This window comes from Orycteropus afer, unplaced genomic scaffold (genome assembly GCF_000298275.1).
Source record: "Orycteropus afer afer isolate SDZICR_OR568_19922 unplaced genomic scaffold, OryAfe1.0 scaffold00061, whole genome shotgun sequence".
NCBI classification, from domain to species: Eukaryota; Metazoa; Chordata; class Mammalia; order Tubulidentata; family Orycteropodidae; genus Orycteropus; species Orycteropus afer.
The window spans coordinates 2,368,727-2,394,169 of NW_006921648.1; the positions used below are offsets into that span (position 1 = coordinate 2,368,727).

General features: G+C 58.7%; 1 protein-coding gene across 1 annotated transcript; it reads right to left on the reverse strand.

The window, feature by feature from the left end:
- Nucleotides 1-1,252: 1,252 nt before the first annotated feature.
- Nucleotides 1,253-24,103, reverse strand: SLX4 (SLX4 structure-specific endonuclease subunit). The gene is made up of 15 exons (XM_042780795.1): nucleotides 24,061-24,103; nucleotides 23,532-23,965; nucleotides 22,204-22,426; nucleotides 20,193-20,382; nucleotides 19,061-19,273; nucleotides 15,627-15,835; nucleotides 15,183-15,502; nucleotides 13,579-13,834; nucleotides 13,198-13,286; nucleotides 11,704-11,850; nucleotides 10,194-10,363; nucleotides 6,436-8,639; nucleotides 3,173-3,275; nucleotides 2,094-2,510; nucleotides 1,253-1,604 (listed from the first exon to the last, which is right to left on the reverse strand). Exons 1-15 carry the CDS (start codon nucleotides 24,101-24,103, stop codon nucleotides 1,253-1,255), a joined length of 5,370 nt encoding a protein of 1,789 aa, XP_042636729.1.
- Nucleotides 24,104-25,443: the final 1,340 nt, after the last annotated feature.

Below are 25,443 nucleotides of genomic sequence, written 5' to 3' on the forward strand. Positions count from 1 at the left end.
AGGGCCGCCGTGAGTCAGAGTCGACCCCACCACACAGGGTCGCCATGAGTCGGGGTTGACCCCACGGCAACTGATAAAACCTCCCATCTGCCTGGGGGCCCAGGTCACAAGCCCCTCCCAGGAAGCTGCGCCGATTGTCCTTCCTTTCACCTGGCCCCTGGCCCTCACGCCGTGTGTGGTCCAGGCCGGGGTGTGCCTTCTGCTTCACTGGAAGGCCCCCTAAGAGCAGGGCTTGCTTTCAACCTCTTTCCACATCCCTGGGCCCAGCACACAGGCCAGGGCAGAGCTTCTCAAACGCCACTGCTGAGGATCCCATCAAAAGGCAGATCTGGACTTGGCGGGTTTGAGTGTGCGCCAGTGGTTACGTCCCTGCAGGGCCAGAGCTGCTGTCTGTGAGCCATGCAGTGGTGAGGACCGACGGACAGATGGACACAGGGTGGAGGAGACGATCGACCCTGCCTGGAATCCAAGAGCTGGAGGGACACGTGAGGCCCCTGGGCCCTCTGCAGCCGGAGGAGGCAGCGGTGTGAGGCAGCGCCTTCTGCAGACGTCCGCGTGGGGCCACAGGGGCCCTGGGGTCCCAGGCTGGTCTCGTCACTTTTCTGGAGCAGGGGGGCACCTGGGTGGTTTGACAAAGCCTTTTTTATTGCACTTCATACAAAACTGACCACGCTACATTTATGACAGACAAGGACAACGTCACGGGAGTAGAGACCAGAGCTGTCTTCGGCCCAGCACCTGTGCTCTCCAGACCAGACCTTCAGACGACAGAACCAGGCACAGAGAGCACATTCTTCTGGAGCACTCTGGGCCGGGCCAGGCCCTGCTGCACGGTCCGGTCTGAAGACTGCTGGTGATGCTGACGTGGCCAGGGCAGGAGGTCCGGGCCCACTGTGCTGGGCCTGGGGTGGGCAACGGTGGAACCTTGGTGACTGGGCTGCTGCTGGTGGCTGGTGTGAGGTCTGAGGTCCAGAAGGGAGACAGGCCCATGTGGCTGTGTCCCAGGCTGCGGACCCACAGAGCAGGCGGGGGCACGGGGGGCAGACCGTGCAGCACCGGCCCCTCCCCTCCTGCTTCAGGAGCCACTGGGGCACCGACAGCGAGGAGCCGCCCTGACGTCACGGAGCAGAGTCTGGAGTCGGGGGTGGCGGCGGGGGCCGCCGTCACCGTCATGGAGAGAGCTGGCGTGGTCCCGTGGGGCCTGTGGTGGTGGGGCTGCATGCGGGCTGGGCGGGGGCGGGAGGGTGGCCCGTTAATCCCGCGCTCGCTGCTGCTTGCCCGCAGGCTGCCGTCTCTTCCTGTCCAGCTGCTCCTTCCTGGCCGCGGCGGTGGTGAAGGTGACACACTGGGCGTCCAGGAAGTCCAGCAGCCTCCCCGTGGCCACGCGAATGCCGTGGTGCCTCAGCTCCGCCTGCAGCTCCGTCAGCTCCAAGGGCTGGTACAGCAGGACTTTCCGGTACAGGGCGGGCTGGGAGCGGATGTAGCGCCACACCGCCTCCTCCATGTCTGCAGCCCGGACGGCTGCCTGAGAGGCGCTGACCCCCTCCTCACCCTCGTTGTCACCTTCAGACATCAAGGCGGCTCCAAACTCACCGGAGGAAGAGCTGAAAGAAACAGACAGCAGCACTTTGGGAAACCTTGTCTCGTTCCCCCTCCCCCACCCGAGACCAGGAGCCTCTCAGGGGAGCAGTGTGTCCCTAGGTCCCCTGCGGAGCCTGGAGTGTGTCCCGGGCAGCAAGAAGCGCCCAAGAGGCTTCCCCTTGGGGTCGGCTGTATTTCCCGGGCAGTCGAGCTGGGCCAGCTGGGTAGGGTCCTGCCCACACCCTCAAGGTCAGTTACTCCAGTGAGCTGGTCTTCATGGGCAACCAGCTGATGCCACGAAGAGGACACGCTGAGTTTCTCACAGGCTGAGGGGCTGGGGCTCCACAGGCTGCTTGAGAGGCCAGGGGGCGTGGCCTGCTGCGTCTCCCGTGGTTTCAAACCCAGAGGGCAGCTGGCCTTTCTGGACACGGGCCACTGGCTCCGCCTAGTCCAGCCCTCAGCCCTGCCGGCTCTCGGACCCAGTACAGCGGCGAGGCTCCTGACCCAGTTACCTCTGTGAGCCGAAGGACCCGTCGCTGCTGTCCACCAAGGTGGCCGTGGACTCCTGGGAGGCTGGGAGCTGGGCGTCACCGTCGGAAGCCGGGGGTGCCTCCGCAGCTGCTGGCCTGTGCAGGGAAGGGGAGCTTTCTCGGGGTGGCTTCCTTCTCCGTCGGGGGCTCTTGTGCTCAGTGGGACCCTTCGGCCTTGGGGGGATCAGGCTGGTGGTGGCCTCTGGAGGTGGGGGGCCTGCGGTGCGTGATGTCTTGGGGGCCTCGGTGGCCCAGGCCAGGCTGGAAGAGGCACGTGGCGGCACCTGTGAGGATGGGATCTCATCTTCGGAGTCAGACTCCAGGGTCTGGTGAGTGTACTGGAATATCTCCTTCAGCTTCATAACCATCTGCCGTTTGGGCAGAGGACGGACTCCGAACCTAAGGTGGGATGCAGGGGCGCGTCATTCCCAGCTGCCGCAGCCACGCACACGCCGTGCGGTTTCCAGATCTCAGCAACAAGCCAACGGCATCAGCTAATGCAAGCTGGCTCGGGGCGGGGAAACCTCACGTGTCTGGCTTTTGGGAACATTCAGAGGTGCTCATCTCTCCTGCGTGCCGACTGAGCTGACTCTCAGAGTGTCCAAAAGGGACGTCCCCCCAGCATCCTGCACAACGGCGGCCGCCCTGCCACACGCACACGTGCTTCCCATGGCCCCTGGCTGGAGAGCAGCCTTCACTTGGATGCGATAGTTTTGAGGCTCTTTTTAAAGTGAGGTCCCCTTCCTTAGACTGTAACGGCCCGGGTCCCTCTTACGTGGCCGTGAAACAACCCGGAGGGAACCCGGAGGAGTCTTGTGTGTTAGCTTCTCAGGCTGACGCACTGTGGGCAGCAGCGCGTGCAGTCGGCACGGAAGCCCGGCCAGCTCCCTGACTCCCTGGCAGCAGCGCACACAGCTTTCCTCCCGGCAGCCGCCAGCCCCCAGCAGGCCGGGCAGGCTGCTGAAAGCCCAGGCCACGCCCCCCAGGAGAAGTGGGAGGTGAGCCTGGTCAGGCGTGGGAAGAAAGAGCCCTTCCAGCCGGCTCTGGAGAACCACACTGACCTGTCCAGCTCTTTCTTCAAAACTGGGGTCTCCATAATGGAATACCTCGGCATTGGGGTGATGGGCACTTTCGGGGGCAAGTTCTTCTTCCGACGAGCACCTTCTGGGGAGAACAAAAGAGACACATGGCTCAGCGTGAGGGGCCTGCACTGACCGCTTGTGAAGCCAGCCCGGGTCACCCAGACAAAGCCTGCACTTGAAGACCCTGGCCGCCATTTTGCCCTATGAAAGCAGCGACCCCACGGCTCTCACTGCAGGACACTGGAGGCCACGGCCATGTGCCCCCGCATGCTGCATCAGCAGAGCTCCTGGGCCTGCAGCCCGGCCCGTGACTTGACCTTACAGTTTCATCCAGGGACAACCCGTGATGATGGGTCATCCTGACATCTTCCAGGCAGGCTGAGGAGTCAGCCATTCCCACAACTCAACGGTGAAACACCCAGCAACCCAGTTAGAAAATGGACAAAGGACCAGAACAGACATTTTCTCCAAAGAAAACACACAGATGGCCAACGTGCACATGAGAAGATGCTCCACACTGTTAGCAAGTCCAAAGGACAAGGTGCCACCTCACACAGCCGCTAAACCAAACACGAAACACAGTGCCGCCAAGTGGATTCTGACGCCTAACGACCCGTGTTACTGAGCAGGGCTGCTCCACGGGGTTTCCAAGGCGGCAACCTTTAGGGAGGCAGGTCACCAGGTCGTTCTCCCTCAGAGCTGCTGCTGGGTTCGGCTCACTCACCTTTTGGTTGGCAGCTGAGCGCACACACTGCTGTGCCACCAGGGCTCCCAACAGAACTGCCCTGTAGGGTTTCCTGGGCTGAGCACACACACCACTGCGCCACCAGGGCTCCCAACAGAACTGCCCTGTAGGGTTTCCTGGGCTGAGCGCACACGCCGCTGCGCCACCAGGGCTCCCCACAGAACTGCCCTTTAGGGTTTCCTGGGCCGTAAATCTCTACAGGGCAAGATCTTCAGGTCTCATCTCCTGCAGAGCCACTGATGGGTTCAAAGTGCCAACTTCTCGGCTGGCAGCTGAGCGCTCAACTATTGTGCCACCAGGGTTCCTGTCACACCCAGTAGGATTGATATTTTTTTTTTTTTAAAAAAAAGGTGCGTGCGTGTGTGTGTGTGTGTAAATCACAAGTGCTGGCGAGGACACGCAGAAGCTGGAGTCCTCTTCCAGCGCAGGCGGGAATGGGAAATGGTGTAATCGCCGTGGAAACCTCGCTGCAGCCATTTGGCAGTTCCGAACAAGTTAAACACAGAAGCACCCCATGGCCCGGCGATTTCCCTCCTGGCATGTACCCAAGAGAAACGAACTCACAAGTCCACGAGAGCACTCCTTTTTTTAGCATGATAGCAGCATTCGTCACAGGCAAAAAGGGGACCCAAGCAAATGTCCCGCAGTGATCGAATGGGTGACTGAGAGGTGGTTTCTCTGTCCAGTAGAATATTACTCAGCCATCAAAAGGAATGCAGTGCCAAGGCCTAAACCTTGAAAACACTGCCAGTGAAGAGACACGAAAGGCCCCGTGATTCCCTATCCGTGCAATGTCCCCACAGGCAAATCCCGAGACAGGAAGTTGACTCGTGGTTGCCAGGGGCTGGGGAGGGAAGGAGGGAGGGAGCGCTCACCTATTGGGTTTTTCAGTGATAAGAATGTTCAGGAAATAGTGGTAATGGTCGCTTTACACTGTGAACAGTCTAGAGTAAACTGGATGGTATGTCAGTCACATCTCAGTAAAGCAATTAGTTTAGAGATTGGTCCTTAACCTTTTATGGTCTCAGAGCCCTGTCAGACACTGACAAAAGCAGTGCATGTCTCCTGGAAAACACTCCAAACGCTTGGCAGAAGTTTAGTCTGTCCTGCCGGCCCTTGGAGTCCACCTCAGCCCTCAGGCTCAGGCCCCTGGTCTGAAGCCGGGCACCCGGTTCTCAGAGCAGCGCCTGGGACCTGGTTAGAAATGCAAATCACCATCTGCCGACCTGCCCAAGCAGAAATGGGCGGGAGGGGGCACTGCACACGTAGTGAAGCTTCCAGATGCTCTGAGCACCGCTGGCCCTGATCAGACCAGGATTTCAGGAGGAAATGAAACTGCCCCTGAACGTGGGCTTCCCTGCACTGCCACTCACTGCCCAGCCTCCGCTCAGCGGGCTGTGCCCTGCCTGGGAGCAGCATCAACGCCAGGCAGCCACTAGACCTCTCTCTCTCTCCTGGTGCCAGAGACAAAACGCGCAGCTAGTCGAGGGAGGCTGTGGGGTCACTCGCTGTGCTCCCGATCGGCCCCTTGTGTCTGCTCAGCTGAAGGGTGGGCCGCAGCTCACACAGTTGCGTCTCTGCCTGGGGGGAGGAGGCACTGCAGGACATGGCTGGCCCCCCACACGTCCTGATCTCTCCCTCCAACGAGGGAGAACCCGCACAGTAGAGTGATCTGCGGAAAGGCTGCTGTTTGGGGCCATTCACCGGCGCCGTGTCCTGCAGCCACTCCTCCCAGAAGGAAAGCCCGTGTCCGTTACAGTCGCTCTGCTTTCCTCCCCGGCAGCCACCAATCTGCCACGTCTGTCGGTCCGCCCACTGTGGACGCTTTGCACAGACGGAATCACACGAGGCCTGCTGTGACTGGGTCCTTTTGCGACTGGCAGTGTCCCCAAGGTGAGTCCCGGTCCCAGCAGCGTCACAGCCTCGCTCTCCTGATGGCTGAACCATTCTCCTTGGTGGCGGGGGACCACCCCGTGTTCGCCCCAGTGACGCCTGGGTTGGCTCCACCTTGTGGCTGTTGTGAGTAGTGCTCCTGTGAGTGGGCAGTGCAGGGAAGCCCACGTTCAGGGGCACCAGTCTCTGTGGGACAGGCTTTTGCTTCTCTGGGGTGTGCCTGGGAGGGGCCTGCCGGGTTGTGTGGTGATTCCGTGTTGGGCTTTTTCAGGATGCAAACTTGGCCGACCCTAAGGTGCACCTGAGGGGTCTGTGAACAGGGTCTCAGCCTCTCTTGGGAGGTTGTGATTGTGTTCTGCGGTGGGGTCAACTGACGGGGACTTTCTGCAAAAGCCCGGGTGGCCCTGATGATCAGACTAGCTTGACAAACACCGACACACTGGAGAGGACGAGTGTGTGGACAGCAGGCTGCTGGCCCTCGTGTGAAGGGCCTGGGTCTGCGGGCCGCCAGCACTGCGGCCCCCAGGTCCACGCCTGGCCTCTTCATGCCCGTGCTGTTGGGGCCAAAGGCGCTGCCCCACCTCCCCACCCTCCTGTTACTCACGGGGTGTCTCTGGGCCTCCTGGTTTGTCGGCTCGGTCGGCGCTTAGTCTCTGGGCCAGAGGCAGCATCTCCGGCGACCTCTCTTCTCCGTCCCAGTCGTCCCACAGAGCCGAGTTCAGTAAGCTGAGCCGGCTACTCCCGGGGGGGCCGGCCCGAGAGGACCGCTCCGGAGCTCCTCCCGGGTGAGGGCGGCTCCCCCGGATGGGGCTGGTGTCCAGGAGGCCGGGGGAGCCATAGGCCGGCGCCTGCCTCGCCCTGTGGCCGGGGCTGCTGGTGCTCAGGGGGCCGGTCCGCTCAAGGTTCAGGTGGTCAATGGGAATGGGCGAGAGGGGCTCAGCACTCCAGAAGCAGGTGTCAATGGGGATGGGGGGCTCTCCGTCTGGCAGGGGGCTGCTTTTGAGTGGGTGGAGGGCCACCCCCTGCTCGTCATCACTGTCCTCGACTTCTACCACCTCACCCACGGTGGCCCGACCCAGCCGGTGCCGTTCAGGCGAGGGTCTTGGTGGCCGACAGGAAGCCATGGGGGACAAGAGCTGGTGGGGCCTGGGCCGATGCCCTGGGGGGCTTCTGGAGGCTTGCCCTCCAGTCTCGGGGTTCCCTGGGGTGGCAGAAACCAGGCGTGGTGCCGCTGTCTGGGGCACAATGGCTGGAAACCTACCGGTGGCCCCCTCTGCTTCCCTGACTTCTGACACAGCCCTGGGTTCCAGGTGGGTCTCTCTGAGCGCTGAAGTCCTAGAGCGCAGTGGGGAAGCGTGGGTCTTGGAGGAATGGTGGCGGCCCCTGCTGCTCAGTGGCGTGGCGGGCACCAGCCACGACGTGTCCACGGTGCTGTCCTCCTCGGGGCTGCTGTCACAGAACAGCTGCAGGCGCCTCCTGCCGCCCACCGAGCCCTGGGTCTCCAGCAGCTCCCCCGCCCCCTGCGGCCGCCTGCCCTCCCTTCCCAGGGGGCTGGGAGACTGCTCTAGATCTGCGTCGATGTCGATGACCGAGAACAGCTCTGAGGACCGGGGGCTGACAGCTAGCACCTTCCTTTCCTCGGGGGCGTCGTCAGGAAGGGATCCTGCTGGGGTCCGTTTGAGCTCCAGCTCCTCGTCCGAGTCCAACAGAAGAATCACCTCATCTTCTCTGTTTGCAGCGGACGGAGCTGGCGGCCGCCGGGAGCGTGAGTCACCAGAGTCGGACTGGGTGAGGTCAATAGACAGGGACTTCTCTGGGGAGACCAGAGGCCCTCTGCTGCTGCGAGCCCACATGGGACCACTGGCTTTGCCTTCCTCGGGCTCTGGGTCTGTAAGTAACGCAGGGATGCTACTGTCTCTCCTGTGCTTTGATGATAAAATTGGGGACAGTGTGTCCCAGGAAGCCATCTTGGAATCTGCACTCTGCGATCGAGGCACCAGAGGGGACATGCCACCTGCGTAGCAAGGGTGGAGGTGGGGCCAGGAGGGACTCCCACCTGGGGCGGGTGCCTGCTGGTACCTCGGGGAGCAGGACGCTTCGGGCCCTCTCTCCATGACGGGGCTCCTTTGTTCCTCTTGGTCACCTGTTACCTGGGGACGCTCAGGGTGATCTCCTCGGGTCAATGACGAAAGCTGTTCACTGTCCTCCATTGAGTGCAAACAGGGGCCTTCCTTCCCTCCTGCCCGGGACTCGCCGGGAGGGCTGGAGGACCTGCAGCGGCCTGGGGCTTCCCTCACGGCTTCCCGCTCACGGGTCTCTGCGTGGTGCACACTGGGGGGCTGCTCGCCCTGGGACAGGGGAGCCGACTGTGCCCCGCTTGTCCATCTGCCTTGGGCCTCGTTGCTTCCGGGCTCAGATGGCTTGTGTACTACCTCTTCCAACTGCGCCTGCAGCAGGACGCCTGCGCAGACGCCCCCGGGGCCCGGGGAGCCCTCCCTGCGCTGGCCAGTGGCCCCGCCTCGCTCTGCCGCTCTCTCCTCTCGAAGCAGCTTCCGCTGAGTCGCTGCAAACTCATATATCTCCTCCATGTCGGCCTCGTCCACCTCCTCTCTGTCCTCGCGGCCCTCGTGCTTCACCGGGGCCTCCGCTTCCTCCTCCTCGTCTCCCCACATCGACCTCAAGAGTTCCTGGAAGTTGTCTGCCCTGCTCTCACAGTCCTTGTCTTCCTCCTCCTGCTGGGGGCCATGCTCCACGTCCGTCTCGAGAGGCACCTGCTCGCACAGGCGGACGAGCTCCCTCACACCAAACCTGCAACACAGACACACGTCAGCACTGCCGACAGGGAGCCGGCCCTGGCCCCAGGTGGGCGTGCAGGTGCCCTTCCAGGGGGGCGGCCAGACTCCCTCCCTTCCCGGCAGAGCATCCATCCTCACGTCCAGCAACACAGGGAGGCGGCCACACTCACGCCCCTCCCTTTCAGAGACGGTGCCCGCCCTCTTGTCCAGCAACAGCCGCAGGCCACTGAACTCTAGGAACAAGGCACTCCTGACACTGCTGCCGGTGACCAAGTGACCTGGGCGGGGTTAGGGTTCCGGTGTATGGACTCAGCTGTGCCCCTGAAAGCATGTGTAGGAAAGCCTAAGCCCCGTGCCTGCGGTTACCATCCCGTCTAGGGGTGGTCTCAGTTCTGTGAATGAGGCAGGATCAGTGTGGGGTGTGGCCTGAGTCAATCTCTCCTGAGACATAAAAGGAGCAGACTAAGAGAGCAGAGGTGGGGAAGACAGAGACCACCCAGAGAAGATCTCCAGGGATCCAAGGAACAAGGACCCCTCCAGAGCAGACACAGAGAGGAAGACGTCCCACAGAGCCGGCCCCCAAACTCAGACTCCTAGCCTCCTAATCCACGAGAGAGTAAGGTTCTGCTGGTTAGAGGCACTGCCGCAGTGTCTCTGTTACGGCAGCACTGGGTAACGGGAACAGAAATCGCTGGGTCTGCAGCGGCGGGGACAGCAGCCGCCTGGATCAAGGTGTTCAGACGCCAGGACGATACACGACCGACCTCGCGCAGTCGGCCGAGGCCCAGGGGCCAGTGCGCTGCCTGCTGAGTCTGGGGGTGCGTTTGACCAGAGGCTGAGCTGTCCTTGCCCTGAGGACTCTCACTCCGAGAACACTTCTCTGTGAGGCAGCACAAGGTTCCTCATGGAGGGGAGCCCTGTCGGGGGGGACACCTTGTGGGGCACAGCCATGTGCCGTCTCGTAAGACACAGGTGCAGCCGAGCCAGGGGAGGTGAAATCAGGGCAGGGAAATGGGGCATTCCACATGCATCCATCTCCTGGGACTTGAGAAAAGCCTGCGTGGTCTGCAGTGTTGGGGACGGGCTGTGTGGTCCGGCTTTAGTGGAGGGGCCGCTCGGTCCATGGGACGCGGCTCAAGGAGCTGCAGTGTTGGGGACAGACTGCGTGGTCCGGCTTCAGTGGAGGGGCCGCAGGGCCTGACTTTGGATTAGAAGGTGTGACACAGAGCCTCATCTCTGGCGGCCTTGGCCCCACCAGCTTTTGTGTGGTGCCACCTCCCCCATGCTGTCGCCCTGCTTATTGTCATCAGCTGCCATCAGTTGATTCTGACTTGAGGTGACTGTGTGTGTGCAGAGTGAAGCTGCCCCAGGGGATTTTCCAGGCTGTGACTTTTGGAAGCAGACTGCCAGGCCTGTCTCCCCAGATGTCTCTGGAGGGGTTTGAACCGCCAGCCTTCTGGCTAGCAGTTGAGTGCATAGCTGCTTGCGCCACTCAGGGACTCGTCAACCTGCAAGTCCAGGTCAGTGCATTTCAAAGGCTGTGACGTCCACAGGAGAACGAGCTAACCTGAGGGCCAGGGTGCGCAGGTCGGGGGCCAGGTGGGAGGACACGGCAGCGTCTGCAGTATAGAGGTAACGCAGGAATGCATGGGCCACCTCAACCCTGACATCACTCAGCAGGGCGCGCTGGGTCCGCAGGTCCTCATCTTCCACAGCAAAGAAGCCTTCACTGTTTACCTGAGGGTGACAGAAATAGAAGAGGGCTGCACAGCTCGGAGTGAGACAGACCGCCTGGGCTGTCTGGACCTGCAACTCTCAACAGGCTGAAGCCTGGGAATGACATCAGCCAGGGCGCACTGCCCCAGTGGGCCAGGCATTTGCAGGTCAGGCCCGTGCACTTCTGTTTTCAACATCAATTAGGGACGGGGCTCCAGAACCCAGTGAGTTCCCTCTCAGCAGAGATATCACAGCTCTAGAACAGGGAGACAGAGGCCCAGAGAGATCACAGCTCTAGAACACGGAGACAGAGGCCAGCAGCAGACTCCTGCCCTCCTGCGAGGCATGACACTCAGTCAAACGAGCTCAGAAGGGCGCCAGAGTGGAGGCTGCTGAGCACGTGCTTCAGAAGAGTGAGAAAGTCAGAGACCAAGGAACAACTGGTCCAAAGGCCTAGTGACCACGTGACCCCAGCCTCCCCAACCCTGAGACCAGAAGAACTAGATGGTGCCCAGCTACCACTGCCGACCGCTCGGAAAGGGATCACAATAGGAGATGCCAGGTAGAGTAGGAGAAAAACGTGGAACAAAACTCAAAATAGAAATCACCAGGCTGAAAGAGGCCGGAGGAATCTGAGACAACAGCCCTTGGTCTCCCTTCAGATCTGGAACTGAACTCACCCGGGACTCAGCTCTCAGCCCGACAGCAGCCAGGGAGGTGAGTGCTCAGAACGACCAACCAGACGGGATCAAAGGGGCAGCCCCCCCAGGCATGAGGCTCAGAAGGCAGGGACGACGGGAAGGAAACGCAGGGAGGACGTGGGCAGAGAGCTGTTAGGTTGTGGGGATCGTAATCAACGTCATGAAACACAATGTTCATGGACTGTTGAATACAGACAAACTCGCTCTGGAAACTTCCACCCAGATCACAATTGCCAAAAACAAAAAGTTCTTAGCAACTCAACCTGAAGGAGCCTAATGACGAGACGCTATTGTTCCACAAACGGGAAGAGGAAACAACGCCGGGAAGACGGGTTTTCACTCGACCAAACAAAAAAGTCAGACGCTTCACAATCTGGAGGCCTTCCCCTCAAACCACTGCTAACCGCAAACGCGTCTTTCTTGCTTCCTCACTGAAGCTTAAACCCGTAGGGCACGAGGGGAGAAACGTTCCCTCTGGGGCCAGGCCCGAGGCAAGGAAGGAAGACGGGTGAGGACGTGGGAGGCAAGGGACGTGAGGGAAAGCTCACAAGGGGAGGGGAGGGAGGGCGTCCTTAACAGGGCACTCCCTGGAGAACGCGTGACAAGGAGCCAGGACGAGGGAGAAGGGCAGAGGCGTGGGGAGGGAGGAGCCGTACTCACGTGCTGGATAAGAAGTGGGCATCGCGCGTACAGCACAAACTTGTGGGCGTAAAGCACCTCCCCGCTGTCCACCTGGAACTGGACGTCACTCAGGTGCGGGTTATTGACCATGGCCCCGAAGTCAGAGACCAGCAGGCCAAGGGAGAGCTGAAACGGGACCAGGCACAGCAGTCGGTGTCGCCCTGCTGCCCGCTCCTCACACTGTAGGGCGCTGGAGCGGGCCGAGAGCCAGGCCCCTCCGTCTCCTCCCCAGCGCGTGTCCTCCACCGGGTTCCGCCCGTTACCCCGAGGCGCTCAGCAACCAGGACAGCAAAGCGTGAGCTGTTTTCTCAAGGTCTCTACTACGACCAGCTGCCCAGCCTCCAGGCAGGGCCCGAGACAGACAAGCACCACCATCCTGAGAAGGACGTGGCTCGGAGCTCAACGAAACACCCGCTGCCAGGGAGTCGAGGCTGACCCACAGCACCCCTAGAGGACCCGCGGAGTAGAACTGCCCCCAGAGTTTCCAAGGCTGCTTCTCTTTAGGGAAGGTGAGTTCAAACCGCCGACCTTTTGGTTAGCCGCTGAGCGCTTTAACCAGAGCTTCTCAGGGGGTCTAATAGACTATGCCTTCAGACCTCAGAGCAGCCCGTGAGGAGCGACGGCAGCCCGACGGACAGACGAGGGCCTAGATGTACGCAGCTCAGGGACCTGCCTGAGACGTGTGCTCCAGGTCTGTGCTCGTCACATCTGTGCGACGGCGTCGCCAGCCTGGGCCCCGGGTGATGCTTTACTCGACACGAGTGCTCTACTGGGATGATAACACTCTCAGGAAAGCCCAGCCTCTAATCCTACTAGTTAGGAGCTCTGGTGGTGTAGTGCCGAAGGCACTGACTGCTAACCAGAAGGCTGGCGGTTCGAACCCACCAGCCACTCCTCGGAAGGAAGATGGGCAATCTACTTCCGTAGTGATTCTGCCTCGGAAACCCAAGGAGGGGTCGCTATGAGTCGGATCTGACTCGATGGCAAATAACAACAACAACCACCCCACTAGTTGGCAACAGAGAGCTGAACTGCTCCGTGAGCACGGCTGGGACCCACCCATGGGGCACAGGAAGTGTTTAATGAATGAGGGGAAGGCTCAAGAGCCCAACGCACAGTGGGGACGGCCCACACGGGCGACCTCACGGGGCCGACGGGCCTTCCTCTGGTTCCCAGGACAAAGCCCACGCCTGGGATGGTGACTGTGGTGACCCACAAGCTTCAGCAGCAAAGGCACGCAGGACTCTAGGGCAGCGTCCTGAGGAGAGCGGGGGCTCCCCTTGGTTCAGCTCACTGGCTGTAAGCCGTGCTCGGCTTCCTCGGAAGCAGACGCCTCACAGGAGACCACAGACGGGGCTGAGGGCCTGGGGGCCGGCAGCGAGCCAACCTCGCCAAACACCAGATGGCCGAGACCACAGTGTGAGAGCCGAGGGCCAACAGAACGGCCGCAATGGAGGGGTCCCCAGTCCTTACCGAAGTGTCGCTGCCCCTCTGGAGATGTTCCTCTTCGGGTGGCGGAACGAACCCCGACAGTGGGAGGCCACTGGGCACCAAATCTATGGCTGAGAGAACGATGAGAAGGTTAGAGGGCCAGACCACCTGGCAACTGAGGACATCTCTGTTTAAAGCAGAGAGTAACTCAGGTGGTGCCAGCCACGTGACCTCCTGCCCACTCGCTCTGGGCAGACGGCGCCGTCCTCGGTTAAATGTGAAGGGAAACTGAGAGTGTCCTAATTTACACTGGCCTGTGAGGAGAGCGAGGAGCGGCCACCCACAGGGACGGTGTCGGGAGGAGTCGCGAAGCCTGAACCCGAGCACCATCACAGTGGCCCAGGGACCCCCCGGGTGTCTCACCTGCTGCTCCACCCCAGCTGTCCAGGCTCCTGCCACTGGGCACCAGTCCCTCTCTGGCCAGGTCCATGAGGTCCTGCAGGGCCTGGTGCTCCCTCTGGCTGGAGGAGGGTGACGCCTCCCTGGGGACTGGCTCTGCTGGGTCCTCTCGGGGGCTGCAGCACACAGGAAGGGGGCTGCGGTGGGCAGGGGGTGTGCATACACCCGACTTGGGCAGGTCAGGTGGCATTAACGGGCACGGTGGCTCCTGCGCGGGACCCTGGAATGAGTCGGAAGGTCAGCCTGGCTGTGTTATCTGCCCCACTCACAGCAGAGGGGGCCTGGCTGGAGGAGATGGAGTGACCGTTCTGATCAGAAACCACAGAGGACTCGAGCTGGCCTGAAGGACAAGGGCCCAGGGGCGCCACCGCCCAGGGCAGCCTCGGGGACTCTGCTTCACCGTCCGCTGGCAGGCTCCTCTGTCAGGGCCAGGACCCTGACTGTGGCACCCAAGCTTGGGGAAAGACTGTCATGGGAAAGAACCCGGGAGAGCTGACGGGGGCCATGGGCCTGCCCTCTTAGTAACCCAGCCGACTCCTGGCACCTGTGTGTGGTGGGGAAAACTGTGCCATTTTTCAAAACCCTGCAGTGTCTCTCTATTGCCTCTCAAAAAGCACAACCTCCTTACCCATGAAACCTGTTATGTTGTTGTTATGTACCGTCAAGTCACACCTGACTCATAGTGACCCCTCCTTGGGTTTCCGAGGCAGTATCACTACGGAAGTAGATTGCCCCATCTTCCTTCCGAGGAGTGGCTGGTGGGTTTGAACCGCCAGCCTTCTGGTTAGAAGTCAAGTGCCTTAGCCACTATGCTACCAGAGCTCCTTAACCTATTGCCCTCAAATCAGCTCACAGCGCCCCCACAGGTCAGAGTGGAACTGCCCACAGGGTCTCCAAGGCTGTCAATCACATGAAAGCAAAGCCCAAACCACACCCACTGCCGTGGAGTCCATTCCGACCCACAGCGCCCCTAGAGGACAGAGTGGAACTGCCCCACAGGGTCTTCCAGGCTTTTACTCTTCACGGAAGTAGACTGCCCCACGTTTCTCCCATGGTGGTGGAGTTGAAGCACCTGACGTGGTTAGCAGCCCAGAGTTCCACGTGCACAGCGTCTCCAAGGCCTAACTTCCCGAGAGGAGACTGCCAGGCTTTTCTTCCAAGGTGCCTCTGGGCAGAACTGAACCTCCCACCTTGCCCTGAGCAGCCAAGTGTGCGCACCATTTGCATTGCCTGGGACACCTTCTAACAGCGGAGGTGGCTTCAGGTGGGTGAGCACCTGGTCCGGACCACGTGCCTCAGAACAGCCTGCATTGCTAATGAGAACGCAGAACCCTGGACCCCGTCGCAGACAGATGATGTCAGTGGCCCAGGGGCTGGGGCCTGCACTCTGCATTGTAAGCAAGTCCTCTGGGAACATACCAAACTTTGAGAACCAACGGGCCTCCATTCTGACTGTGCGCGCCCACCCCTCCTCTTCCTCTCCGACTTTCCACTGCCCGGCGTACCCTGTGCAGCGTTTCAGCCTCCCCCAAAGCCTGGCTGATGCATGTCCCGCGGGAGGGCCTCACCTGGGCGGGCCGCCGGGGCACAATGGGTGGGACCAGGCTCGCCGTGTAGAAGGCCTCCGAGGCCCAGCTCCCGGCCAGGGCGCTGCCCTCCCACAGGAGGTTCCGTCTCCCCTCGGGCAGCTGCAGCTGCCAGCCTGCCTCTTCCGACTCCTTCTTTAAGATTCTGCTGGCGGGAAGTGGCGGCGTGCTGGGGAGGTCCCCCACCTCCTCTGCGAAGAGCTGGACCACGCGCTCCCCCGTCCACTGCCACGTGGCCGCGGAGTCCTGGGCCAGCAGCGGGGGCAGGGAGGCAGGAAGCTTCTTCCTGCGGCTTTTCTTCTCTAGGGACAGGCAGAAGCAGCACGGTCAGTGGCGGGGTCTGCCCACTCACCCGGGACCCAGCAGTGGCCAGCTCTGAGCAGGTGGGATGGCAGTGTGGCGAGGTTCCCCCGGGGCCACCCGCACCTGCTCCCAGCTTTGTCCGCTCCGAGAAAGCGCTCTCCAGGTTGAGCGCCTGCACGGTCCCGGACTGCTCCACCTCCGAGCGGGACAGGGCCATGGCCACCAACAGGTCCTCGGACGGCACCTCGGGCTGGCTGACCTTCCGCCTTTTCTGGGGCTCCTTCATGCTGGAGGCTCCTTTCCGTTTCAAACTTCCAACCTGATGGCTGAGACTAAAATCGCAGAAAAGAGGAGAGTTAGTGAGGCCTGGCCATACCGGACAAGAGCGGGCTGGTTCTCCTCTGTGGGGGTGTGGGTGAGGGGGGACAAAACGTTCTCCTCAGGGGGGCGAGAGTGGGGGGGAATATTGTGGGGGGGCAAATGGGGGAATATGTTCTCAGGGGGCGAGTGGGGGGAAATGTCTCGGAGGGGTGAGTGGGGGGAATGTTCTCGGGGGACGAGTGGGGGGCGTTCTCCTTGGTGAGGCTGTGAGGAGGGGGCACCGGCCGCTGCAGGGTCTCCCTGTGCTTATTCTATTGTAGCCTTAGGTGAGGCTACACGGCCCGGGCAGAAAGCCCAGCACAGTCCAGACGCGGGTCGGTGGTGCTGACTGGCACAGAAGGGTCTGGGTCTTCCCGTGAGGTGCTGCCCAGCGGGCTCCTGGCAGACACACAGCCATCAGTGGCACCCACACACCTCAGACTGGGTCAAAGCCTTCCAGCGGAGTTGAGAAACAGTGGGACCCTTGATGGTGCCAATGTCAGCTCCCAGGACCCCCCTACCAACTTCTGTCTGTCTCCTTCAGATGCCCTCAGGCAGTCCCGTCCAAGCTGCCAAGAAAGGGCCCCTCCTGTCCTCCCAGGGCCCCGGGCAGCGCCTCTGCCCATGGCCTGCAGGCAAGGCCTCCCTGCTTAGCTGGCAGCCTGGCCAGCTGACTCGGGAGTTGAGGTGCAGCGTCGCGGGCTCCCTGGCTCACTGCCTCTGAGGGCTCGGGCTGGAGAGAACCCAGGCCGGCTGGGTGAGCCCCCGCAGGCAGGGCATGAAGCAGGAGGGAAAAGACGAGAAAGAAAGTGTGGAAGAGCAGAGCTAGCCACCACCTCAGGAGACCTCCCACCTCAGCTCCAGCCTCCTGGGGGCCTGGTCTGAGGGAGGAGAGCTCCCCGAGAGCCAGGGCCCTGCACGCTCTAGCTGTCTGGGCCCAGTGAGCGGGGCCTGGGCTGCCACTGGGCTGTGGCTGAGGTAACAGCGTGGGAGGGGTGCCAGGGGCACACAGGGGGCTCTGACTAGCACAGGCCTCAGTGGGAATTCCAACTACCTCCAGGGATCCAGACACCCCCGACTTGGCCTCAGGGGAGGGGAGGTTCAAAGCCCTGGAGAAGGTGGCCCGTTGCTATAGTTTTAGGCTCCAACAACCTTCCAGGAGGACCCACTGGCTCTGCTTCACTTCTGGGAAGTATTAGAAATGGGCGTAGGCAGCTGAGCAACCGTTAGAACATGGTCCTGCCTGAGACGGGCAGCGGCTGGGAGCCGGCCGGGCTAAGGCCTCAAGGCTTCAAATTCTACGATGCAAGTGTTCACAGAAGGAGCCCAGGTGGCTGAGCACTTGGCTGCAAACTAAAAGGCTGCTGGTTCGAACCCTCGCAGCTGCTGTGTGGGAGAAAGACCTTGCCGTCTGCTTCTGTAAAGATGACAGCCTTGGCAACCCTGTGGGGCAGCTCTGCTCTGCCCCTTGGGGGTCACTCTGAAGATCTGGACTAAAGCACCGAACCCAACACACGCCACTGAGTGGATGTGACTCACAGCAGCCCTATGGGATCGAGCAGAGTTGCCCCCCCCCAGTTTCCAAGGTTGGAATCTTTACGGAAGCAAACTGTCATGTCTTTCTCCCACAGATCAGCTGGTTGGTTTGAACTGCCGACCTTTCAGTTAGCAGCTGAGCACTTAACCACTGTGCCACCCAGGGCTTTGTGAAGATCTATCAAAACCAAAAACCACACCTGCTGCCATGGAGTCAATTCCAACCCACAGCGCCCCTAGAGGACAAACAACTGCACCACAGGGTCTCCAAGGCTGTCAATCTTTACGGAAGCAGGCCTCATGTCTCTCAGAGCAGCTGGTAGGTTCAAACCATAGACCTTTTCGTTAGTAGCCCAATGCTTTAACCACTGTGCCATGAGAACTCCTTATGAAGCTCTAAGGGCTGTAATTCAGTTAATGAAGGCTTGTCTCCACAGTGCCTCGCGGCAAGCATTCATGCGCTGAAACACAGACAGGGCCTATTTTAACCCATTTGCACTGAATTCATGCAAATACCCTTTAAAAATAGGGTCTTCGGTTCTGTCTCATAGACTCTTTAAAAACACGGCCTACAGTTCTGTTTCACCAACTCTTTAAATGTTGCCAGATAATCTCATATTGTTGTTGGGAGCCACCGAGTGGATTCAACGCAGAGTGGCCCTACGGGAGCGGGCGCAGCGGCCACACAGGGTCCTCTCGGCTGTCATCTCCACAGAGGCACAGCACCCGGTCTCCCGCCCGCGTCGCTGCCGCGTGGCTTCAACGGACGACGTTTCAGTTAGCAGCTGCGCACTTAACCACTCGCACCACCAGGGCTCCTGAATCTCCTATTAAGGGTGTGACACCTGGTCTCCACTGGGATGGAAACCACGCTGTACGAGACGTGACACGGGGAGGGGAAGTGAGTCAGCAAACACTCAGCCACTCTCATGGGCGCCGGCTATAGAACTACAGGATGGAAAACTCCCAGGAAGGACCTGGGGCAGCCACTGTGGTCCTTCCAGACTCAGCTGTCCTGCCGCTTCAAAGCCTTCAGGGCCGCAGAACCGACCCGCTCCTGAACCCCTTCAGGGACGACATCTCTTTTCCACCACGAGTCTTTTGTTTCCAGAGATCAAGGGGGCTCTGTCCCCCCGACAGAAGCAGTTCTTAACAAAGCAGCCCCCGTGGCTCAACTTTCAGGCAAAGGACAGACGACAGGCCTGGGAGTGAGTGAGGCCATCAGGGAGGTGCGTCAGCCAGAGGACAGATGACAGGCAAGAACCCCAGGAGGTATGCACTCCTCAGAACATCAACTGGAAGAGACCAAAGGGGCATGAAGCCCAGGGATAAAGCTCAGAAGGCAGGAAGGGGCAGCAAAGAAGGAGGAACAATGCAAAGGTAACCACAGGGAGGAGGTGGGAGGGGCACTGTTAACACCGTGGGGACCGCAGACAACGTCACCAAACAAACGTGTATCAGCTGTTCAATGGAAAGCTAACACGCTCTGTAAACTTTCACCTAAATCACAACTGGAAAAAAAAAATCAGGAAAGGTGTACGTCAGGGTTGTCAAAAATAGAAATCAGAAAGGGCGGTGTGCCTCCAACGCTGTAAGAGCCTTTTCTAAAGAAAGCAAAGCTTAGCGCCAACCCCGCTGCGCGGCTTGCCCCGGGGACCCACCTCTGTGCCGCAGGGCTGCAGCCCTCCTCCAGCTGCGCCGTCTGGAGCCGCACGGCCTGCAGCAGGAGCTGGGGGCAGACCTCCATCTTCACCGCACACTGCTTCAAGTGACCGCTCCTGCTCTTGAAGGTGAGGAAGAGTTTGCCACAGATGGGGCACTCAGGGATCTGAGGGGCGGACGGCCTCAGGCTCTTCTCGGCCTCATCCAGGCACCTAGAGGGAGGCAGCAGAGGATGGGAACCGGCTTCCCTGGTCACGTGGACTGTGGGTGACAGGGAGCCACGTCAACGGAGACATGGTGGGTCCAAGCATGTTCCCGACCACCACCTCCACCCAGCGCAGACGTGGCAGTGTGGCTGTGTGTAAGCCAGCTTCCAGACACTTGGTTTATTATCTGTTAGCAAAGTGGCTAAAGGAATCACAAAGTGATTTAACTCAGCATTACCAGTGGCCCAGCAATTCCAGTCTGAGGTGTCTACCCAAAAGAAATGAAAACATAGCACGCCAAAACTTGTCCACACACTTTCACTGCAACACTATTCCCAATGGTCAAAAAGTAGAAACAACCCAATTGTCTGTTAACAGATGAATGGGTGAACCCAATGTGGTCTCTCCATACGATGGAATATTACTCAGCCATGAAAAGGAAGAGTTTGGATACATGCTACAATGTGGATGAGCCTTGAGAACAGGATGCTGAGCGAAAGCAGACAGATGCCACAGGCCACACGTCACAGAGCCCCATGTCCACGGATGTCCAGAACAGAGAGCAGACCCATGACCGCCCGGGGCTGGGGGAGCTGGGAGCAGGGGGAGTCACAGTGAAAGGGTCTGGGGTTTCTTGTTGGGCAATGAAAGTGTCTGACACAGATGTGCTGATGGCTGCACGGCTGTGAAATGCTTGACACCAATGAACACGTACTTTTGATGGCTCTGTCACGTGCGCAGGACAGCCGACGCGCTGCGGCCTTGGGCTCTGGTCACGCACACACAGGACAGCCAACACATGGCAGCCCTGGGCTCACACGCGCGGCAACCCTGGGCTCCGGTCATGCGCGCACAGGACAGCCGATGGGCGGCGACCCTGGGCTCTGGTCACGCGCACAGAACAGCTGATGCACGGCGGCCCCACCTGTTTATGTGCTGCTCCCTCCGTATGACGTTCATGGCGGAGAGATCCTTCTGGCAGATCTGGCAGAAAAACCAGCCCTCCTGCTCCAGGCCCTCTTCACAGGCGGATGCTCGTTCCTGCCCCAACTCCTGCTGCAGGGCCAGAGCCACCGCGGTGTCACTCTCCGTGGCAGGGGGCCCAGGCCCACAGCCTGGGGAGAAGCACCAGAGACAGACCCATGAGGACAAGTGCCAAGGACAAGCTCACCTGCAGACGCTGCAGAGCACGGACGTGGACGGGGGGAGCGTGGAGGACACCAGCGTCCTGCAGGCTGGGTGGCACGACCTCCCCCAGCCCCTGCCTGCCCACTGAGAACCAGCCTTGGTGGGGCCTACAACAGGGTTCATACACCAAAATATGCCTAATGTCACCAGGGAAGCCTGTGAAATGCCAGTTTGGATTCGGCAGTCGATTCTGACGAGCTCCTGGGCAAGGCTGCCCCGCTGGTCCACAGGCCACAGTCGGCACACCCCGCTCCTAGAGGACCCGGCCTCTTATTTTCCCCATTTCTACTGAAGTTGGCTACCTCAGGCGTTCAGGTGTACATGGCTCCTAGGCCAGCAAATCTAGGGCTCTCCCTCGAAGTGCGAGCTTCCCTGCAGTGGCCTCTGGCGCCCGTCACAGAGGCACTGGTTAGAGGGAAAGGCCTTTCTCACGCAGGTGGAGCCCAGTGCCTCGGCCGGACGCGGCAGGCCTTCAGGGCAGCCCGGGAGTCCTCGGTGCTCTCAGTGGGAAACGGCAAACGCAGTGCCACACAGCACACTCATCAACCAGGGGTCTGTCAGCCAGGGGCCCCGGCGGGGCAACACTTTAGCACTTGGCTGCACACCAAAAGGTTGGTGGTAGAAACCCACCCAGTGGCTCCGTGGGAGAAAGACCTGGCGGTCTACTTCCATCCAGGTCACAGGCCAGGAAACCCTATGGGCAGCTGTAGTCTGTCACAGGGGGTCACAAGGAGTCAGAGTCGACTGGACAGCAGCCGAGAGTAACAGGTCTGTCGTGTGGTTTCCCCGAGTCCTTTCGTCTTGCACATTCTCAGTGGGGACGAGCACCCACATGGCTCAGGGGATAAAGAACAGGACCACCTGATGTGCCTCACGGAAGGGGGTGCGACAGGAAGCGCCAAGCACCTGTGAGGCATGCCAGCCAAACTGCTGAACCTTCCCTATGGGGATTACAGGAAGGGGTTGGTGATGCCATGAGGAAATAAACAAACCCAGAAGTGAGAGACTGTTTACAAGACAATTTTAAGTTGACTTCCAGAAGGTCAATATCATAAAGAGAAAAAAAAGACAGGGAACTGTTCTAGGGTCTAGACGTTAAGAGACCACCGAGCGATGAACGCCTGCAGTGTGTAAATTCAGACTGACTCCTTGTTCGGAAAAAAGGAAACAGCTATCAAAGATATCCTTGGGACACCTGAGGGAATATGATGGTGAACTTATCCTGGGAACACCCAGGGAAATCTGACTGTGAACTGCATACCAGGTGACATTAAGGAATTAGTTGGGATCTCATGGAGACACGTAGGAAACAGCTCATCGTTGGAGACGCATGCAGGACAGTGTGGAGGGGAAGTGTCATGATGTCTAGAACTCAGCTCCCGATGGTACATTTCAAATGCATATTTGGACACAGATTAAAATACACATGGCAAAATGTTAACAATTGTCAAGTCTCGGTTGAGGGCCTAGGGACCCCTTGTATCATTTTTTTTCTCCCCAACTTCTCTATGTTTGAAAGATTTCATGATAAAAGGTACCCCCAGGTACCTTTTCAGAGAAGCTAAGTGAGAAGAGATCTGGAGGCTGCTTCGTTCTCTAGCTGGAGGCAGTGAGCTGACAAAGGTACACGCCCCCTGGCAGGGGCCTGGCCAGAGCAGAAACACAGTGACCATTCATCCCTTTCTGCCTCCCTTTCCCCAGAATTACAGCTCATCTCTGTGGGCAAGACAAAACATTCCCCATCCTACCGTTGCCCACCACCGTCTCCTCTGGAGGGTCCTTGGGGGCGTTTTCGGCAATCGCCACCTCGAGTGAGCACACCCCGGAAGCATGTTTCAGACGTGTGGGGTCTGCTCTCTTGAACTGCTGCATTCGTTGGAGGACCAGCTCTGCAGTCCGTGGCTTGGAGGGACTGGGGGCCACTGCGGTCAGCCCGGGAGGAGGGGGCTGGGCATCACTGCTGGGAGCAAACTCTAGCAAGAAGGAAACATTCACTCGCATGTGGTCTAGCTGGGGACTGTTCCCCCAGGTACAGATTAGACCCACGTTTCTAAGAGGTGCTTCACCAACCGCTGTAGGTGTGATTGTCAAGTGGAAGTAGGACTGGTTGTTGGCAGATCTCACTGGGCATGATAACATAGACTGGGGCTTAGAACAGGACCAGTGATGGCCAACATGGTGAGGTCAGAACAGACTCGAATTTGTAAAACATGGGTTTACTGGAATGGGAAAAATGATGGGTCAAAGCCCTGGAATGGGAGCCTGAGCAGAGGCATAATGAACCCTTTCAGGAGCCAGATGCAGGAGAATGGATTTTTGCCAGGACTGGGGAGAGCCCCACACATTCGAAGCCAACACAATTGGCCAGTATCTTTGAGATGGGCACTGTTGTTTTCAACTCAGTTGGTTAAGAGATTTTGTTGCTATGCAACAAGCAGGCTGCCCTTGTTTTCTAAGAGAGAGATTATATTTCTAGCAGGGCACAGAGCCACACGTTTTCTCGTTCCAGTCGGTGTTCCAGTATCCTAAGCATATGGCTCAGGGTCCTGAGAGTGGCAGAGAAGTAATGTTGCTATCAACAAACAAACATATGTTTAGGAAATAGAAGAAAAGGTTCGGGGAGGAAAAAGAAAGGATCCAAAGATTCTCCTGGGACATAAACCCACATCACACCCCCGCTGTCTTCTCAGTAACCTAACCCAAAACTGCCTAGCTTGTTCCAACTTACTCTGGAATGAATTTGAGAAAACAAGAGTAGCATAATTTTCATGCTCATGTAATTCATGTCAACCGCATTACTGGAAGATTCTGAATGAACAGAAGGCTCCAAATAGAATCATGTAAAAAATTCACATAAGGCTTGCATTATTTATGACTATTGTTTAAAATAAGAAGTTGGCAAACTGTGGCCCTCAAGCTGCCTATTTTTGTAAATAAAGTTTATCTGAGCACAGCCACACTCGTTTGTCCCCGTACTGTCAAGAGTTGAATGACTGTGACAGAGACTGGATGGGCCCAAGCCAAAAATACTTACTGTATGGTTATTTTCCCAAAGTTTTCTAACTCCTGGTTTGACTGCCCCTGGTTTCTGGTGGGAACATTCTAGCACTGATTTACGCTCCTTACCTGGCTGGGTGCCCTGTGCACTGTCCCCGAGCACCGGCTGACTTGGCACAAAGGCAGGAGCGGCTGCGTGGCCCTCCCCATTCACAGCGCGAGTCGGTTTCCGGGCTCGCTGCTTGGCGGCCCCCTGAGCCGGAGCCCTCCGGGCCTGGCTGCCAGCTTTCCTCTGTGCTGGGCCTCGCAGGGCTTTGCTCCTGGGCTGCCTGGGCCCTTTCAATTGGCTGCTTATCTGAGTGCTGCTTGAAGCCTTTTGCTTCTTCCTTTCTCCTGCCGAGCCCTTGGTGCCATTCTTTTTAACCCTTTGGAAAAAGCTGGCACAGAGTTCTTTAAAATCATCGTCTGACTCATCCATTGCCTGCCCAGCTTCAAGGCGTTCAGGTTGGCTTCCTGAGGCAAGAGGGCTGACGCGGATGCAGGCAGGGAGGAGAAGGCGAACCCAGGGGAAGCCTGGCCGGGCCTCACTTGGACACCCTCCTTCTCACTGAGATTGCTGAAGGGTCTGCATAACTGAGCCAAAAGCACCATTCGCGCCTCTGGAATGACTTAAAATGTCTTTCTTCAAATTGGGCCTGTGGCTAAACAGCGTGTTTTAAACCTCCCTCTGTGAAGTTCACGTTGGAGAGGAGGTTTCGTTGTCTGATAGACGCCTCTGAGGCACGATACATACGGACTTGCTGCTCAGATGGTCTTCCAGCTCACCATGGTGACAGATGAGGTGTGGGCCCGCTAATTTTTCATCTGTGGAAAAGCAAAAGCATCCAAGAGCAGTGAACAAACGTCGGCATCTTATGCCATTTCCTCTAGCCTAGGACAAGAGTACGTGGGATACGAGAAAAGTCTACAGGGTACCAATACCCCTGCAAATACTCAGGTGCGGCCTGGTCAGCACAGATATGACAACACAACAGGGAGAGAGACGTAGAAGCCCGTTAAAGCCTATTCTTCCACAGACAGAAGAACGTGTGCATTTTGGGAGAGTGTTGCTTTTACTGAAATCTGGCAAATAAATCCCACGAGAGGCAGTCACCACAGAAACAAGATGACACCTAGATGCAGAAAACCTAGCTCCTACACTCGTCTAAGGAGCCCTGGTGGCAAAATGTTTCAGCACTCAGCTGCCCACCAAAAGGTCAGCAGTTCCAACTCACCCAGCGGTTCCACGGCAGAAAAGACCTGGTGACCTGTTCCCATAAAGATTACAGCCCAGGAAACTCTATGGGGAGTTCTGCCCTGTCATGTGGGGTCACTCGCTGGGTCAGAATTGACCAATGACACCAGTAACAAGAACGCTGGTCTAAGGCAGGGCTTCTAACTGGCTGATTCCAGTTCAACCCCCTGCTGAGCACTTGCTTCTGACCCCAGAATTTCTGAATCAGAATCTGTATCTTAGTAAGATCCCCAGGTAATTCTTATGCATATGGGGATCCTGTTAAAACGGAATGCTGAGTCACTCTATATATGGGATGGAAAGGCAAATTCTCAGCAGGGGGTTGAACCAGAATGAACCGGTTCAAAGCCCTGGTCCAAGGCCCCCAGCTATCAGAGGCTCTATCACAGAGACGACAATATTAGAAACACACACACAGAGGGAAAGAGAGAGAGACAATGACCTTGAACACTCAGACACAGGAAGTGCATCCATCAGTGATATAATTAATTTTTCAAAAGGCCACTTTTCTCCATCCTCCCACCCCAGCAAGACCTTTACCAACTCAGATGACTAGAACATGGCCCACCTGCAGTGGCTGGCAGTGTGACTTCCTTTGGCACAGTTTATTGGGGATTCAATATCAAACCTGAATGACCCAACGCAATCTCCACTGTCCAAGTAGAGCAACTCATTCCGTTTCCCTGCACTGGACAGG